The sequence below is a fragment of the Carcharhinus amblyrhynchos genome, chromosome 21 (genome assembly GCF_965287045.1).
Source record: "Carcharhinus amblyrhynchos chromosome 21, sCarAmb.v2.hapA, whole genome shotgun sequence".
NCBI classification, from domain to species: Eukaryota; Metazoa; Chordata; class Chondrichthyes; order Carcharhiniformes; family Carcharhinidae; genus Carcharhinus; species Carcharhinus amblyrhynchos.
In genome coordinates, this window is record NC_137344.1 from 7,490,615 (window position 1) to 7,507,178 (window position 16,564).

Genomic DNA, 16,564 nt, shown 5'->3' on the forward strand with positions numbered 1-16,564 from the left:
ATACATCACTTCTTGGCTCCAAAATTTCCTCTTTTAACTTTTGGAATAGACATCATAGACATACAATATGAAAGGAGGCCAATTGGCCCATAATATCTATACCACCTGTTTCAAAGAACAATCCAGTTGGTTCCACTCCTGTATCCCTGTATTTTTTTTGCACTGTCTATCAATGCATTTCAAATCACCTGCTGCATATCTTCCTTTGGTGGTTTTGCTAATGACCTTTAATCTGTGCCCTCTGGTTATCGATTCTTCAGCCATTGGAAATAGCTTCTTTCTGTTGATTCTGTCCAAGCCTTTCATTGTGTTTAACAGTTTCTTCAGACCTCTTCTCTGCTTCTAAGAAGAACAATCCCAATTTTCCTAGTCTGTTGAGATAACTGTAAGACCTCATTCCTGGAATCGCTTTAGCAAATCTGAGACAGTTCTCAACTTATCACCATTGCATCATATTCTCATCATGTGCAATTCACCAACCTTGTTAACCAGACTTTGGGCATTTGCGCACAATCCGCGCGCACATCTGCGTATTCTGCAATCTTAGACCAGTTTGTATTTTCTATGTTTCCCCTAATTGGATAGTATTCCTAACTCTGTCTCTGTCTTCTCAGCACCTTGTTTGTACTCTTTTAATGCTGCAATGCATGTTAGTATGTTTGCAAATTAATATATTGCATTTCTTATCCTTGAACATAAAAATTAAGTTAGTATCTGGATACAGGCTCTTTTGAATGCTCAAGAAATACTTATGCCTATAAAAAAGAAAGAAGTGCAGAAAGTGTACCTAGCCATTTCTTAAGCATAAGAGGAAATGCATTTTATTTCATCTTTAAAAAAGCATGACTGCAATTTTAAGGGGTTATCATCTCAAATGTTTGGCAAACCCTCAACACCCTTATTGGGTAAATGATAAAGTTTGATAAAGCAGTGAGCCATATAGATGAGGTCCTGTCTCTAGTCTGTTCAGAGATAGGTGGTCCTGCTGAATTACTGAATTGTAGTGGAGGTGTTACAGTTGGTTTCAGCATTATAAGAAGAATGAATTATTAAGTAAGACCCACCCCCATCATTGTCCAGGGTCAGGCTCAGGTATGATGCATGCCTGCATGTTAAATAGCTTGTCTGATAAGTTACTGCTTTTTTGTTCAGTAACTTGTTGCTTTGTTTTAATGTTCCTTTCCTTCTCTCTGCCCCCACATCTTTCTTTCCTCCTTCTGAAGTTGCTGACCTTTATTGGATGCCAGCATTGTATGCTACATCATCCAGGTAGACTTGCTTCATTTGTATTTATGAGCAGTGACCATCAGCACCACAAGCACCTGATTCTGACATCATTTGACATGCATATGTATGTTTTTGTCAGCGGATACTGAATTGGGAATGTTGTGTATATTTTTCTCTTTGCTTACCCAGGTGCACTGAGGCTATTTGTGCTCCCGGTGGTAGTCCAGCTGGAACATAGACCCTTTTATCTGTATGGCTCACTCACTGATTCAGCAGGGAGCTCCATATTTAATATTGAATTAGCAGATATTGCCAACTTCAGAGGCAAAACAAATGTGCATTGTTCATGTTATTGATGTATGTACAACCCTTGTTAAGCATTATAATCAACCTTGTTAAACAAATTGTTTTAGATCTAATTGGATAAAAGCAGTCCAGATGTGCAGTAAACCAAGGGAATTTGCACTAGCTCTTGCAATCCTCGAGTGTGCAATCAAACCTGTCGTCATGCTTCCAGTCTGGCGGGATTCGTTAGGGCACACCAGGTGATTTTCTGTCATTTTGTTGTCATTCCTACTTTTATCGTAGCTTCCACTTGACCCTTTATTCTTCTCTCAGGTTTTGCAAAAAGAAGATATCAGTTAACAAGTGTTTACTGTCAATTTTTATCTTCAGTTAGATTGAATTTCCAATGTAGAACTTCGTTTGAATACAAAATCATGTTCCTTCATAAAAAAATACAAAATAACTCCAAGGTCATCTAGTACCTCTTGGTTGGTTTGATCTGCATTTATGTACCTATTTGCTATACAATTTAAGAAGTGGGATGAAGAAGTGTGTTGTGCATTATTGCTCATGGACGTGGATCATGAAAAGTTGTTCCTCTTGGAGAAATTATTTTAAGATAGGCCTGCCTTAATCATTGTTTTCTCCTAGTAGACAGTTTTAAAAAATAGGATGACACCATCCAGCACAAAGCAGTCTGCTTGATTGACACCCTGTCAACAAACATGTATTAATTTTGCCACTAATACGTAGTGGCACCAGTGTGTAATATCTAAAAGATGCAGCGGGGTGGCACAGTGGTTAGCAGTGCTACCTCAGCACCAGGGGCCCAGGCTCAATTCCGGCCTCAGGTAACTGTCTGTGTGGAGTTTGCATGTTCTCCCTATGTCTGTGTTGGTTTCCCCCAGGTGCTCTGGTTTCCTCTCACACTCCAAAGATCTGTGGGTTAGGTTGATTGGCCATGCCAAATTGATCGTTAATGTCAGGCGGATTAGCAGGATAAATATGTGTGTCATGGAGATGGGCCTTGGGTGGGCTTGTTGGTGCAGGATCGATGGGCCAAATGGGCTCCTTCTGCACTGTAGGGACTCTATGCACAGTAGAAACGTGCTAACACTCCTTAAACAGAACCAAACAAAAACAAACCCATGATCACTACCATCAAAAAGGACAAGAGAAATAGTCTCATGGAAACCCACCCCCTGGAAGTCGCCCCGTCCCATCTGTGTCTCTTCTCTCCACCCACCCACCCACCATTCTGACTTGGAACTATATTAGCTGTTCCATCAGTCGCAACAGGCACCTGGTGTTGTCAGTTTCCTTAGCAGCACTGTGGGTGTACCGATACAGCATGAACTACAGCCAAAGCGGGAAAGTGGAACTGAGCAGCGACAGATCAGCCATGATCTTATTGAATGGCGGGGCAGGCTCGAAGGGCTGGATGGCCTACTCCTGCTCCTATTTCTTATGTTCTTATGTTATGTTCTTTCAAGAAGGCAGCTTCACCATCTTCAAGGTCAATTGTGATGGTCAGCAAAGGCTAGCCTACGCATCCCATGAATGAAATAAAGTTCCATGATTTTAATTTAGTGCAATTAATTCCATGAAGGAATGGCAATGTGTTTTCAAGTCAGGAGGGTGTGTGACTTGGAGGGGAGCTTACAGGTTGTGGTGTTCCATGCATCTGCTACTCTTATCCTTCTAGGGAGAAGTCATGGGTTTGTACAGTGCATTGGAAGGAGCCTTGGTGAGTTGCTGCAGTGCATCTTGTAGATGGTACACACTGCTGCACTGTGGTGGTGGAGAAAGTCAATTTTGAAGGTCGTGGCTGGGGTGCCAATCAAGCAGGCTGAGTTGTCTGGATGGAGTTGAGCTGAAGTCATGAGGGCAAATGGAGAATATTCCATCTCCTTAGTTGCGCCTTGGAGGTGGTGGACAGGCTTTGCAAAGTCAGGAGCTGAGATAGTTGCCACAGTATTCAGTTTCTGACTTGCTTTTATAGACATTATATTAATGTGGCTGATCCAGTTCCATTTTGGTAGAAGTTGCAAGTTTGAAAGGTGCTGTCAAAGGATGCTTAATGAGTTGTTGCTGTGCATCCTGGGTATGGTATATCCTAGGGTTGGGGATCCAGGAAGTGAATGTTTAAGGTGGTGGATTAGGTGCTGATCAAGCAGAAAAAGTTCGTGCAAGATTAGTTATTTGTCAGTTTCTCAACCTGTAAATGAATTGCAGTATAGAAGAGGGTTAGAGGTACTCACCTTTTAAACAGAATGGGGGTCGAGGGCAAGAGCAAAACTGTTGGAGAGTTATCATAGAACCCCTACACTACAGAAGGAGGCCATTAGTCTGCGCTGACCCACAATCCCACCCAGGCTGTCTTCCTGCAACACCACACATTTATCCTGCTAATATCCCTGACACGAGGGTCAATTTAGCATGGCCAGTCAACTGAACCCCCACATCTTTGGGCAATGGGAAAAGAAATTGGAGCACCCAGACACAGGGAGAATGTGCAAACTCCATACAAGTGACCCAAGGCTGGAATTGAACCTGTGAGGCAGCAGTGCTAACCAGTGTGCCACCGTGCTGCCCTGCAGGCACTAATTTACTGAATGTGGTTACATTGCCTTGGTGAATATTGAGAAAGGCAAGGTGTTTTCCCATGTTAGTTGACAGTAGTTGGTGCATATCTCTTGTGTACTTTATCCACTTGTCTTCAAGTTTAATGTTTGTTTATTAGTGTCACAAGTAGGGTTACATTAACACTGCAATGAAGTTACTATGAAAATCCCCTAGTCGCCACACTCCGGCACGTGATCAGGTACATTGAGGGACAATTTAGCATGGCCAATGCACCTAACCAGCACATCTTTCAGACTGGGAGGAAACCCACACAAATACGAGAATGTGCAGACTCCGCAGTGACCGAAGTCGGGAATCGAATACTGATCCCTTGTGCTGTGAGGCAGCATTGCTAACTACCGTGCCACTGTGCAGCCCGTCTGACTTGTGACTAGGGAAATGCACAGTAAAAAGGGATCAAAAGTGGGAGAAAGGAGCCATTGCCCTAGTGTGAAGTGAACCAATTAATCCATAGTGCAAAAGAATTAAAATAATTGACACTGACATATAATGCTGGGATGTTCAGCACTGGTACACTATTGAAATGTAATTTCCATGCTTCTATTTCTTTTGAATTGTATACTGGACTTCCAAATCATAATCTCTGCAGTACCAACCACTGGTGTATTAACCACCTGTGGAAGGGAAAGTGAAAAGTTGGGAGTGTCCAGTGCTTCCTTGGCATTGTTGTAATGATGTTCACTGAGACACATGGTTCTAATGGGATTTGTAGGATGCTAAGTTAGCTCTCCTCCATTGATCACAGGTTTTACCGATTAACATCTGTTGAAAGAGAAGAAAAGGAGAAAATCAAAAAGCGAGAGCGAAAACAGGAGGAAGAGGAAGTTATGCAACAAGCTACCTGGGTGAAATATACCTTCCCTGTAAAGCACCAGGTAGGTTGTTAGGTTACCACCTGTGAAGTGTGTTTTGCCTGCAACTTGTCAAGAATGCCTAGTTTTCCATGGATATAATCATTAAATAATCCGGTGAATTGATTCATAAGGTTGAATTCCAAAACTGTCCAACTTTTTTGAGATGAGTTCAGTCAGTTGGCTAAGGGAATAGCAACCATAATTTGGAGAAGCTAGAAAGTTTATATAGATCTGTTTGATTATCATGGGTGTAGAATCCAAACCGCTGACTGCTCTGACTGTTGGAGGATGCATCGTCTGGGACTAGGGGGATAGGGAAGAGAAAGCCATTCTTTTAAATGACATAAATACAACTCAAAATATTCATACAGGTATGGAAACAAAAGGGAGAAGAATATCGTGTAACAGGATATGGTGGCTGGATGTGGATTAGTAAAACCCATGTCCATCGCTTTGTGCCCCGTTTACCTGGAAATACTAATATACATTATCGGAAGGATCTAGAAGGTATGTTTTGGTTCCATTTGTGGTTGATTGTGCCATCCACTTCTGTTTACTATTGAACGTGCACCGTTTTCTCACTGGTAGAGTAGAGTTGATGTGACAAATGGCCTCCTTCTGCTCCTACATCTTGTTTTTAATACCTTGTTAATTTAAATTTTAATTGACTGGACGCATAGCTGCAGGTCCATAAGCTGCTGTAATTGGATTTGTAGAAAAATAACCACTGCTTGCTTGTTTCACCAAAATCAGTTTAAATTTATTCCCACTCTGTAGACTCGAAAATATAATGTAGGCTCACAAAACACTTCATTGCTGAAGGAGTGCTGCTGTCTGTGCTGCAGTGTACTTTTTTAGGTTTGTGTAAAAGATCTAATTCCATTCTTCAAAGGGGAGCAAGGAATTCTCCCTCATGTCCAAACTAATATTTATCTGTCATCCAGCATTGCTAATAGAACATAGAACATTACAGCGCAGAACAAGCCCTTCGGCCCACAATGTTGCGCCGACCAATTAAAAAAGCAATGACCCTCTAACCTAAACCAATCCCTTTCCATCCATAAACCTATCCACGGATCTCTTAAACGCCCCCAAACTAGGCGCATCTACAACTGCAGCAGGCAGGGCATTCCAATCCCTCACCACCCTCTGGGTAAAGAACCTACCTCTGACATCCGTCCTATAACTACCACCCCTTAATTTAAAGCTATGCCCCCTCGTGCTAGCTTTCTCCATAGATATTATCTGCTCACTATTATATCATTGATTTTGTTATATCACTACTATATTGTTGCACTCCTGTGCATAAATTGTCTGCCACATTTCTACACTGGGCTTTATTCTCGAGCTGTCTCCCACCCCCAGTTTTGGATTGGGGAGGTACCTGAAATATGTGCGGAGAAATCCCCTTTGGAGCTTCACAAGATAAGGTTTGTATGGTAATTGTACTGCACTGAGAACTGCCTGGAAATATGATGTAAATCTCAAATGGGTGGTTCCGACTGGCTTACACCGATAATTGGTAAGAAGGATATATGGCACTCCTAACCTAGACCATAAGTCATAGGAGCAGAATTAGGTCACTCAGCTCATCGAGTCTGCACCACCATTCAATCAAGGCTGACAGTTTTCTCGTTCCCATTCTCCTGCCAACGTCTAAGTAATTTCGTGCATACCCACACCGATACCCTCATGGAACGCCCCTGAACCCTAAGAGGTCTCGGACTACTAGCCACTACCCACCCACCTCCCCAAACAAAATTCCCCCCTCACCTGCAACTGCCAAACCTGATGCAAGGCCTAATTGCCACCACCATCCTGACCTCTGATTTCCGAAGCCTCACTTGCCTTGGACATTTGTATTCTCCCTAGCCTGTCTAGGACCTTAGAATTTCACTGGACCTTTCAACTTATCTCTGTACGTGCTATTAAAATAGGGGGTGAGGCCTTCACTTTAGCTCTCCTGGACTTCAATGCGAGGCCCTGGGGGATGCACTACACTGGATCTCACCTGATCTGAGTCAGAATGTTGGGTGAGATAGGATTGTCACGGTGGCATTGTGATTAGCAGTGCTGCTTCACAGTGCCAGGAACCCAGCCTTGGATGTCTGTCTGTGTGGAGTTCGCACATTCTCCCTGTGTCAATGTAGATTTCAGCTGGGTGTTCTAGCATCCTCCCACACTCCAAAGGGTTAGATTGATTGGCCATGCTAAATTGCTCCTTAGTGTCAAGGGGACTGTGGGGTTACGGGGATAAGGCCTTAGTGGGATTGTTGTCGGTGCAGGCTCAATGGGTCAAAGAGTCTCCTACGCTGTAGGAATTCTATGATAAAAATTGAGGCAAGCAGTTGAGCATGGAGTGGCAATCCATGCTAATTGCCATTCCATGGAGGTTCAGGCCCTATGTTGTAATAAGTAGTGACTACTTTATAAGTAGTGACTACTTTAAAAGTACTTGACTGGCCTAGAGTGGTATCCTTAGATTGAGAGAAATGATTGTCGAACTGCAAGTACTTTTTCTTAATATATGCCACAGAACAGAAGTTTTAAAGTCCAAAAATGTATAGTTTTTCATCCCACTCCCATCACCTATCCCATGCGCTTGAATATTTTAAACAATTTCCATCTTGTAGCAGAAAGGAATTTTGAAGAATGAATTTGCCATTGCTAGTTTATGGCCATTTCCTGTGGAGAAATTCTCGCGTGAGAAAAGTTTATTTTTCAGCATGCAAATGTTCAAAGATTATGCTGGAGCTAAGCATCTTGCAGCTAATGTAAAATTACTAGTCCTTTGAGTTAAAGTGATAATGGTATATAGATACAAATTCTCGTTCTTTCTGAGCACAGCTATTCCGCAGCTGCTATTTGATCCTGATTATTATTGTGATTCAAGCTGGTTTAAATTTGATGGTAGCTAGACATAGATTCATTTGTCTAAATTTGAAGTGTTTGTTTTAGGTGACCTGAAAGATGATTCAAAACTAGATAAAACTGAGTGCTCTTCCACAATAAAAAAGGAGTCTGAAACATGTACAAAACACCAAATATCACAAGACTCCAAGGATCTGCCCGAAAATGACACAGTCACAGACAAGTCATTTGAGATAAAATCAGAAGAAGAAGAGAAAGTAGAAGAAAAGGAGGAAGTAATGGAAATTGATACAAATCCTGATTCACAACAAACTGAAAAGAAAGGTAATGCTTTACATGCATGGATTATATCGCTTAGCGACACCAGTCATTCATTCATTACTAACAAAAGGCATATTGTTTTTGAACACAGGTTATTTTCATTCTAGGTATTTCTCATCGACTCTCCTGCATATGTCATGAGCACCAACACCCTTGATGAATTTGCAGATTATTCTCAGAAATGTTTGTGTGGTGTGCTGGAGGGGGATGGGATTATTCCTTCCTTCTATTACGTGCACATTCGGCAACGTACCAGTTGTGGAATCTCTGACAGCTCAATGTCTTTTAGATATGGGGGCTGGATTGGGAGAGCTCCAGGGAGCTATGCCAATATGTAGCTAAATACTACTCTCCAGAATACATAATAATAAAACCAGTACATGTAGAAATGTAATTTTCTAAATGAATGCCTGTCTGTTTGAATGGTATATTTATAATTTGTGTGGTGGTGTAAATTTTATTTAAACACAATGATGTGTACATGAAAAATGGATGTATAATAAACAGTGAATTTAATACAGTAGTGTGTATATATTATATATATATATATATATATATATATATGTGTGTGTGGGGGTGGGGATGGCAGCCAAGATTAGGCAATTGAGTTGGATGACCAGTCATGATCAAAATGAATGGCTGAGCAAGCTCAAAGGGCCAAATGGCCTACTCCTGCTCCTATTTTCTACGTATGTTCCTGTGTACGATGTCACTGAAGCCACCATTCAAGACACACATTGGTGTAGGTTACATCTGAAATTAATATTTTTTTGAACTAAGTTAGATGAAAGTAATTAAGTTGACAAGGAACTGAGGGATGGGCAACAAATCCTGACCTAGGCAGAGATGCCCAAATCCAATGAAAAAAATTTTTAAAAAATGCACACTGGGACATTGGATATTATTTGAATTCTGAAAATCTGCAATTAAATCAAGAAGACAAAAAAATAAAATTGACTGCATGGTAATGTCAAGAGTTCAGTAACACTCAAAGTTGTTGATTGGATTGAGATATCTAAGAAAATTTTGCCATCACCCTGAGCCTTTGTTTAGTTTTCCGTAACATTTTCAATATTAACTTTTATACATTAGATTGAAGTAGACGTATTTTGCTTAAACTCGGAGTTTAAATTAGATTTTCAAATCATTTGAATATGTTGGCCTTTTAACCCAGTGTTTCGTTTTACTTTAAAATTTTCAAATTAAATTTCAATGCTCTGGAGATTAGGGAATTAGCTTAATGTTGGCATTTTACTTTTGGTGTGGGACTGAGACCTAAAATAGAAATTTGACACCATGTCAATGAATGCAGTTTTCTGTCTAACCAAGCAGGCAGGTAAACCCCTTCAAAAGCTATGCCTATAATCTCTTTAAGTTTGACTCGAAAGGGCACTGATTTGGAATAAGTCGACACTCCCTCTCCTCTTATTCCTCTAGCCCTTTCCACAATTTTCCTTGCCTCTGGGCCAACCTTGATGGATTGCTCTATGGAAATGGCTTGTTAAATTTCATTAGATTGGTGTATGACCAGATTGGAAGATGTCAGTCAGAAAGATGTCAAGAGAGGGCACTTTCCCATTACGTAACTCCTGTGTTAACTGTACCATTTTTATTTTAGAGAGCAATGAAAATATCAGAACTGATGGTGATAAGTTAATAAAGGAGGAACCAATGAACTTGGATGAGACCAAAACTGAATCTGGTTCGCAAGAACAGGAAAAGTTTATCTCAACTGATCTCATCAATGTGAGTGAGGCCTTTCAACTGAGGACTTGGTATAAAAAGAGAGTAAAAACATCTAAATTAGATGGACTGTTGGATCGGCGAGTAAAACAGTTTACAATGGAAGAGAAACAACGTCAAGAAAAACTGAAACAAGAGGCCTTAATGAAATTGCCGAAAAATGAACAGAAAAGTCTAACTGAGCCACAGAAGTCTGATCAGGCTGGAAACTGTCTTCAGAAAAAGCCTGAATCAGTAGTGCAGGAAAAAGGACATGTGGGGCAGACCTGTCCAAAGATTGCAGTTGAAAATGCGATGGCATCAGTTGAGGAAAGTGCTGTTGAGAAAAATCAAGTCTTGACCCAAGAAAAAGATCCAGTTTTAGCACCACTGAAGGATCTGAGTAATGTCGCAGAGTCAAACCAAAAACATAACAAGGCCACTGAGAATAATATTGAATCAGTGGACGATGAAACCAAGGACCTGCATTTAAAAAGCAAGGAAAATGGTGCTGAAGGCAGCGCTTCGCAGCTGGTTATGGGAAAAATTTCTGTAAATAATAGTTCCGATCGGAAAAATGAGAGTATATGTGAGCCATTGGCAGCAGAAGGAAACCATGGCGATCTAAACACGAACATGCGAGAGGCTGTGGTTGAAGGTGGTGGTGATCTAATGGAGACAGATGAAAACAGTGAAAAAATCAACTCCGAAATTAAGGGAAATAAAGAGATTCTTGGAATTATATGTCCTGAAAAAATAGACCCACAAACCAATGAAACAATTTCTGAAAAATGTGATGGACCAATGGTTGTTGAGGAAAATGGTATAAAAGAATTCCTTGACCACAAAGAAAGCAATAGCATTGAAAATAGATGCCTTGAAAAAATGGACACAGGTGGTTGTACAGAAAATAAGATTTCTGAAATTGAAGCAGCAGAGGATAAACTAGAGCATCAGTACCCTGTTGATCAGGTTAATGGAAAAGATGTTGTAGAATCAAAATCAGCTGTTGTAATGAAGAACTCTGAATTAGTGCCATCTGAATCTTCTGATGCTGTTACTGCTGTTAATAACATTGAACCCCTTAAGGAAAAGAGCAGCACCAAAGTAAACTCTGAAAATGAAATAAAATCATCAGCAAAAGACCCACTGGTTAAGCTAGTTATGAATGGAGATATTACCATGGATGATTTAGAGGACAAGCCTGTTAGAATAGAAGGGAAAATTTTAACAGCTGCTCATTCAAAGGTTCATGAAAATGTAATACTAGATAATAATGCAGTGCCCCAGTTAAAGATACCCAGGTTAGATGATGCAGCCCCACAGGTAAAGGCACCCAGGTTAGATGATGCAGTCCCACAAGTAAAGTCACCCATGTTAGATGATGCGGTCCCACAAGCAAAAACACCCAGGTTAGATGATGTAGTCCCACAGGTAAAGTCACCCATGTTAGATGATGCGGTCCCACAAGCAAAAACACCCAGGTTAGATGATGTAGTCCCACAGGCAAAGGCACCCAGGTTAGATGATGCAGTCCCACATGCAAAGGCACCCAACTTAGATGATGCTAATTCACAGGTAAAGATGCCCAAGATAGATGAGGCACTTGCAAAGGTGAATGTACCCAGATTAGAACATGTACCATCACAGGTAAATGAATCTAGGTTAGGTAATATTTCTGAGGTTGTAAATTCTTCCAAAGGGTCAGGCCTTTTAAATGTCACCTTGGATAAATCATCAGAGACTGAAAGTATACTGAAACCATTGGAAATAGGTGGACAACTGCATAAAAAAGCTGCTTCCCCACCCCTACTTTCTGTAGCAGACTCAACTTTGAGTAAGAGCTTCAGTGAGCAAAATGGGATTCAGTCCGAAAGTGAAGTGGGTGATATCAATGGGGATCATGAGGTTAAAACGGTCATTACTAAAATGACCACCACAACTACAACCATTTCCACAGAATCCAAAACTGTTGTCAGTGTAACTGAGGCTTCTCCTATGCAGAACAATATTCCATCGGTGGTGTCCTGTATTAAGAACTGTGCTGTTTCTTCAACAACAACCACAACCACAACTTTCACAAAAGTGACTTCACCAAAACTAGACAGTACAGTAGATGCTGTGACAGTCACAGAAAAGACTGTTGTCACAACCACAGTAACTGACTGTGTGGCCACTCCAGGTGGGATGTCAACAACCACCATGACTGTAAGTAAAGAATATTCCACCAAGGATAAAGTTAAACTGATGCGCTTTTGTCGGCCAAAAAAGACCAGGTCTGGCACAGCCCTGCCTTCATACCGTAAGTTTATTACGAAAAGCAGCAAGAAGAGCATATTTGTCCTGCCGAATGATGACCTGCGGAAATTGGCCAGGCGTTCTGGAATTCGAGAGGTCCCAGGATTTAACTACAATGCAAAACCAGCCCTGGACATCTGGCCATATCCATCACCAAGACCAACATTTGGCATTGCGTGGAGGTATTCTAAATTAACTCTTAAAGTTGATACAGTAGTTACTAAAGTGGTAGTATTGATTTTCCGATTAAAATTTGTTGATTTCTTCCCATTCCTGGTTAGTCACTATTCTGAGATGGCTACCGCAGGTTAAATATTTTGCCAACTTTTGCCCCCTTTTTTTTAATGTGCTCCTTCCCTGTGACTATTGTACAGACATGGTCCCTCAAGCTGGCAGTCTTTAAAGTGGTTCTTTCAAATAGCCTTAATTCAGGTGTGTGCTTAAATAGTGAAAGCTGCCAGATTATTTGAATCTTGCAATCTCAGTCCTAAAAGCACAAGAACATAAAAATTGTCAGCAGGAGTAAGCCATTCTGCCTGCTAGCCTGCTTCACCATTTATTATGATCTTGGCTGATAATCTACCTCAGCTTCATTTTTGTACCCTATTCCACATTCTTAGCTTACCTTGCTAATCAAAGACTGTTGACTTCTGTCTTGAATATTTGATATGGCTAATTACTTAACTTGATCTGATCATTGCATGTCCCTCACAGGTACACTTTCAACCAAAGTGTAAAGACCATTATTTTTCTTTGCTTAGTTGCATAGTTTCCAGGCCAGTTTTAATGTGTGTTCATCCTTGCTAGCTAACATCAGTTAACACAACGTTGATTGGTCGGTTGAGCCTGAAATCTTTGAACAAAGAACAACCCAGCACGGGAAACAGGCCCTTCGGCCCAACGAGCCCGCGCCGCCATCTTAACAAAGCATTTTCCTACACTTACCTTAACCCATGTGTATGCGTATGGGACCCCCATTGGAAACCAGATTCAGGGGAGAATAGTTTAGGGACAATTTGTTACACCAATCAGCCTAAGAGCACATCTTTGGGGTGTGGGAGGAAACCGGAGCACCCGGAGGAAACCCACGCAACCACAGGGAGAATGTGCAAATTCCCACAGACACTGGCCCAAATCCATGTATCTGCACAGCTAGCAGTGATAGTCACTGAGCTGTTGTGGTGCCCATCTGCTGGTCCAGTTTTAAGCATACACAAACGATGTGAAGTACTAGGCCACTCTCAAAACATCCAAGAGCGACCCACCGTGTCCCTGCCCCTCGGTAGACAACAAGGTGGACCGACACACCTGCGGCCTGATTCAACTATATTGATTTAACGTCTTCAGCAGTCAAGGGAACTGCTTTATCATGGGTTCTGAAGCCTCATATGAGTTGCATAGATCTTTCATATGCTAACGATTCCCCAATTTGCCATTATGTTGCTGGTTTGCTGCCTTTATGAAGCAAGTTTTGTTTTTAATTTGGGAATCTAAATGATTAAAAAAATCTCTTGAGCTTTGAGATTCAGTGTATGTTAAGTTAATGAGTTGGCTGTATTTAGCCAAGTCTCACTTGCTTTTACATGCTGGTAACTACCAATTTATAAAACTGTTGTGAAATAATATTCTTAAAATGGTCAATGAATCAATTATCTATTTGGCAGCTAATGCAAAGAATTGACTTAAAGGTTTTTTTGCAAGCTGTTCTCAAACTTTTCTGAGCTTCGTTGTTTTGCTGATTCCTCGTTTTCATTGCTCTTCATCCTGGTAGCAGGCTATCCAATTGAGCTTTCTGAAATTCTGGCATGTACCCTTTTGCACATTATTTTAAAATTGTAGAAGGTTTATGCACACTTTATGCAAAGAGGCCACTTCACCCATTGTGTCTGCACCAGCCAAGTAATGAGTCACCCAGCCTGAGCTCTCCTTCTAGCATTTGGTCCATAGATCTGCGGGTTAAAGTATGTCAAATACCAATCTGCATATCCAAACACCTTTTTTAAAAGAGTTGAGGATTTCTACCTGGAGTACCGTTTCAGATGATCGGTTCCAGACCCCTGCAATTGACTAAATCAAAGAAGTCCTACAGCGCAGGAGGAGGCCATTCGGCCCATCTGCACCAGCCCAAGTTCAACTCCTTTCACCCCACGTATTTACTCCACTAACTCCCCTAACCTACACATCTTTGGGCACTAAGAGACAATTTGGCATGACCAGTCAACGTAACCTGCACGTTTTTGGATTGTGGGAGGAAACCAGAGCACCAGGAGAAAACCCACACAAATTTAACTTTGTGACAGTGTCCTTTGAGGGACGCAGGTAAAAATGTGCCAACTCCACAGGGTCATTGAAGGCTGGAATTGAACCTGGGACCTTGGATCTGAGAGGGAGCATTGCTAACCACTGTGATGCCACTCCACCCCAGTCTGGATGAAAAGATTTTTCTCGCTCACCCTGCTCCCCCCGCCCTTCCACCATCTGTCTCTCACTCTGTCTCTCACTCTGTCTCTCACTCTGTCTCTCACTCTGTCTCTCACTCTGTCTCTCACTCTGTCTCTCACTCTGTCTCTCACTCTGTCTCTCACTCTGTCTCTCACTCTGTCTCTCACTCTGTCTCTCACTCTGTCTCTCACTCTGTCTCTCACTCTGTCTCTCACTCTGTCTCTCACTCTCACACAATATCCTTCTACCAATTATTTGTCTAAACCTCCCTAGTCACTGACCTCCCTGCTGAAGTAAATTGGCCCTCTCCACCCACTGTGTATAGCTTGACACAGTTCTAGCATAACCTCTGTTCTAAACTCTTGTGCCTCAACTAATAAATGAAGGATTCTGAATGTTTCTTAACAACCTTATTGACCTGTCCAGCCACCTTTGGGATCATCACCTTTGTGGACATTCATTCTAAGGTCTCACTTCCTCTACACCTCTGCGTCCTCCCATTCATTGTGTATTACATAGAAACAGGACAGTACAGCACAGTATAGGCCCTTCAGCCCTCAATGTTGTGCCAAGCTATGTCCAAACCCAAGATCAAGCTATCCCACTCCTTATCATTCTGGTGTGCTCCATGTGCCTATCCAATAATCGCTTGAAAGTTCCTAAAGTGTCCGACTCTCAATCACAGCAGGCAGTCTATACGACACCCCAACCACTCTGAGTAAAGAATCTACCTTGACATCTCTCCTATGTCTCCCATCATGAACCTTATAGTTATGCCCCCTAATAACAGCTACATCTACTTGAGGAAATAGTCTCTGCATGTCCACTCTATCTATCGCCTTCATCATCTTATAAACCTTTACTAAGTTGTCTCTCATTCTCTTTCTCTCCAAAGAGAAAAGCCCCAGCTCCCTCAACTGTTCCTCATTAGATCTACCCTCCAAACCAGGCAGCATCCTGGTAAATCTCCTCTGCACTCTCTCCAATGCTTTCACATCCTCCTTTTAGTGAGATGACCAGAACTGCACACAATATTCCAAATGTGGTCTCACCAACGTCCGATATAGTTGCAGCATAAACCCACAGCTCTTAAACTCAAACCCCCTGTTAATAAACGCTAACGCACTGTAAGCCTTCTTCACGGCTCTATTCACTTGAGTGGCAACCTTCAGAGACCTGTGGATATGAATCCCAAGATCTCTCTTCTCCTCCACGTTCCTCAGAACCCTGCCATTAACCCTGTAATCCACATTCAAATTTGACCTACCAAAATGAATCACCTCGCACTCATCAGTGTTAAACTCCAGCTGCCACTTTTCGGCACAGCTCTGTGTCCTATCAATGTCTCCTTGCAATCTGCAAGTGCCCTCCACCTCATCTACTACTTCACCAATCTTGGTGTCGTCAGCAAATTTACTAACCCACCCTTCAACCCCCTCTTCCAAGTCATTGATAAAAATCACAAATAGCAGAGGACCCAGCACTGATCCCTGTGGTACACCGCTGGTAACTGGCCTCCAGTCTGAAAACTTACCTTCCACCACCACCCTCTGTCTTCTATGAGACAGCCAGTTACTTATCCAATCGGCCAGATTTCCTTCTATCCCATACCTCCTTACCACCTTCATGAGCTTACCATGGGGAACCTTATCAAACGCCTTACTAAAATCCATGTATACAACATCAACTGCTCTACCTTCGTCTATACACTTAGTTACCTCCTCAAAGAATTCAATCAAATTTGTGAGGTAGGACTTGCCTCTCACAAAACCATGCTGACTATCCCGGATTAAACTGCATCTTTCCAAATGGTCATAAATGCTATCCTTCAGGACCCTTGTCTCGTTCTCTTGTCATGTTTGATCTCCCAAATGTATCACCTCTCACTTTTCTGGACT

The 16,564-nt window shown here is 41.8% G+C and overlaps 1 protein-coding gene across 22 annotated transcripts in view; it reads left to right on the plus strand.

Moving 5' to 3' along the window:
* The window catches only part of bptf (bromodomain PHD finger transcription factor), a 160,383-nt gene that overhangs the window by 87,857 nt on the left and 55,962 nt on the right, over positions 1 to 16,564 (plus strand). For all 22 annotated transcript variants that reach the window (XM_080209404.1, XM_080209392.1, XM_080209383.1 and 19 more), the window contains 5 exons: positions 1,641 to 1,772; positions 4,904 to 5,033; positions 5,384 to 5,519; positions 7,971 to 8,207; positions 9,823 to 12,406. In XM_080209404.1, coding sequence (XP_080065530.1) covers positions 1,641 to 1,772; positions 4,904 to 5,033; positions 5,384 to 5,519; positions 7,971 to 8,207; positions 9,823 to 12,406 — 3,219 coding nt within the window. The remainder of the gene's footprint in view (positions 1 to 1,640; positions 1,773 to 4,903; positions 5,034 to 5,383; positions 5,520 to 7,970; positions 8,208 to 9,822; positions 12,407 to 16,564) is intronic.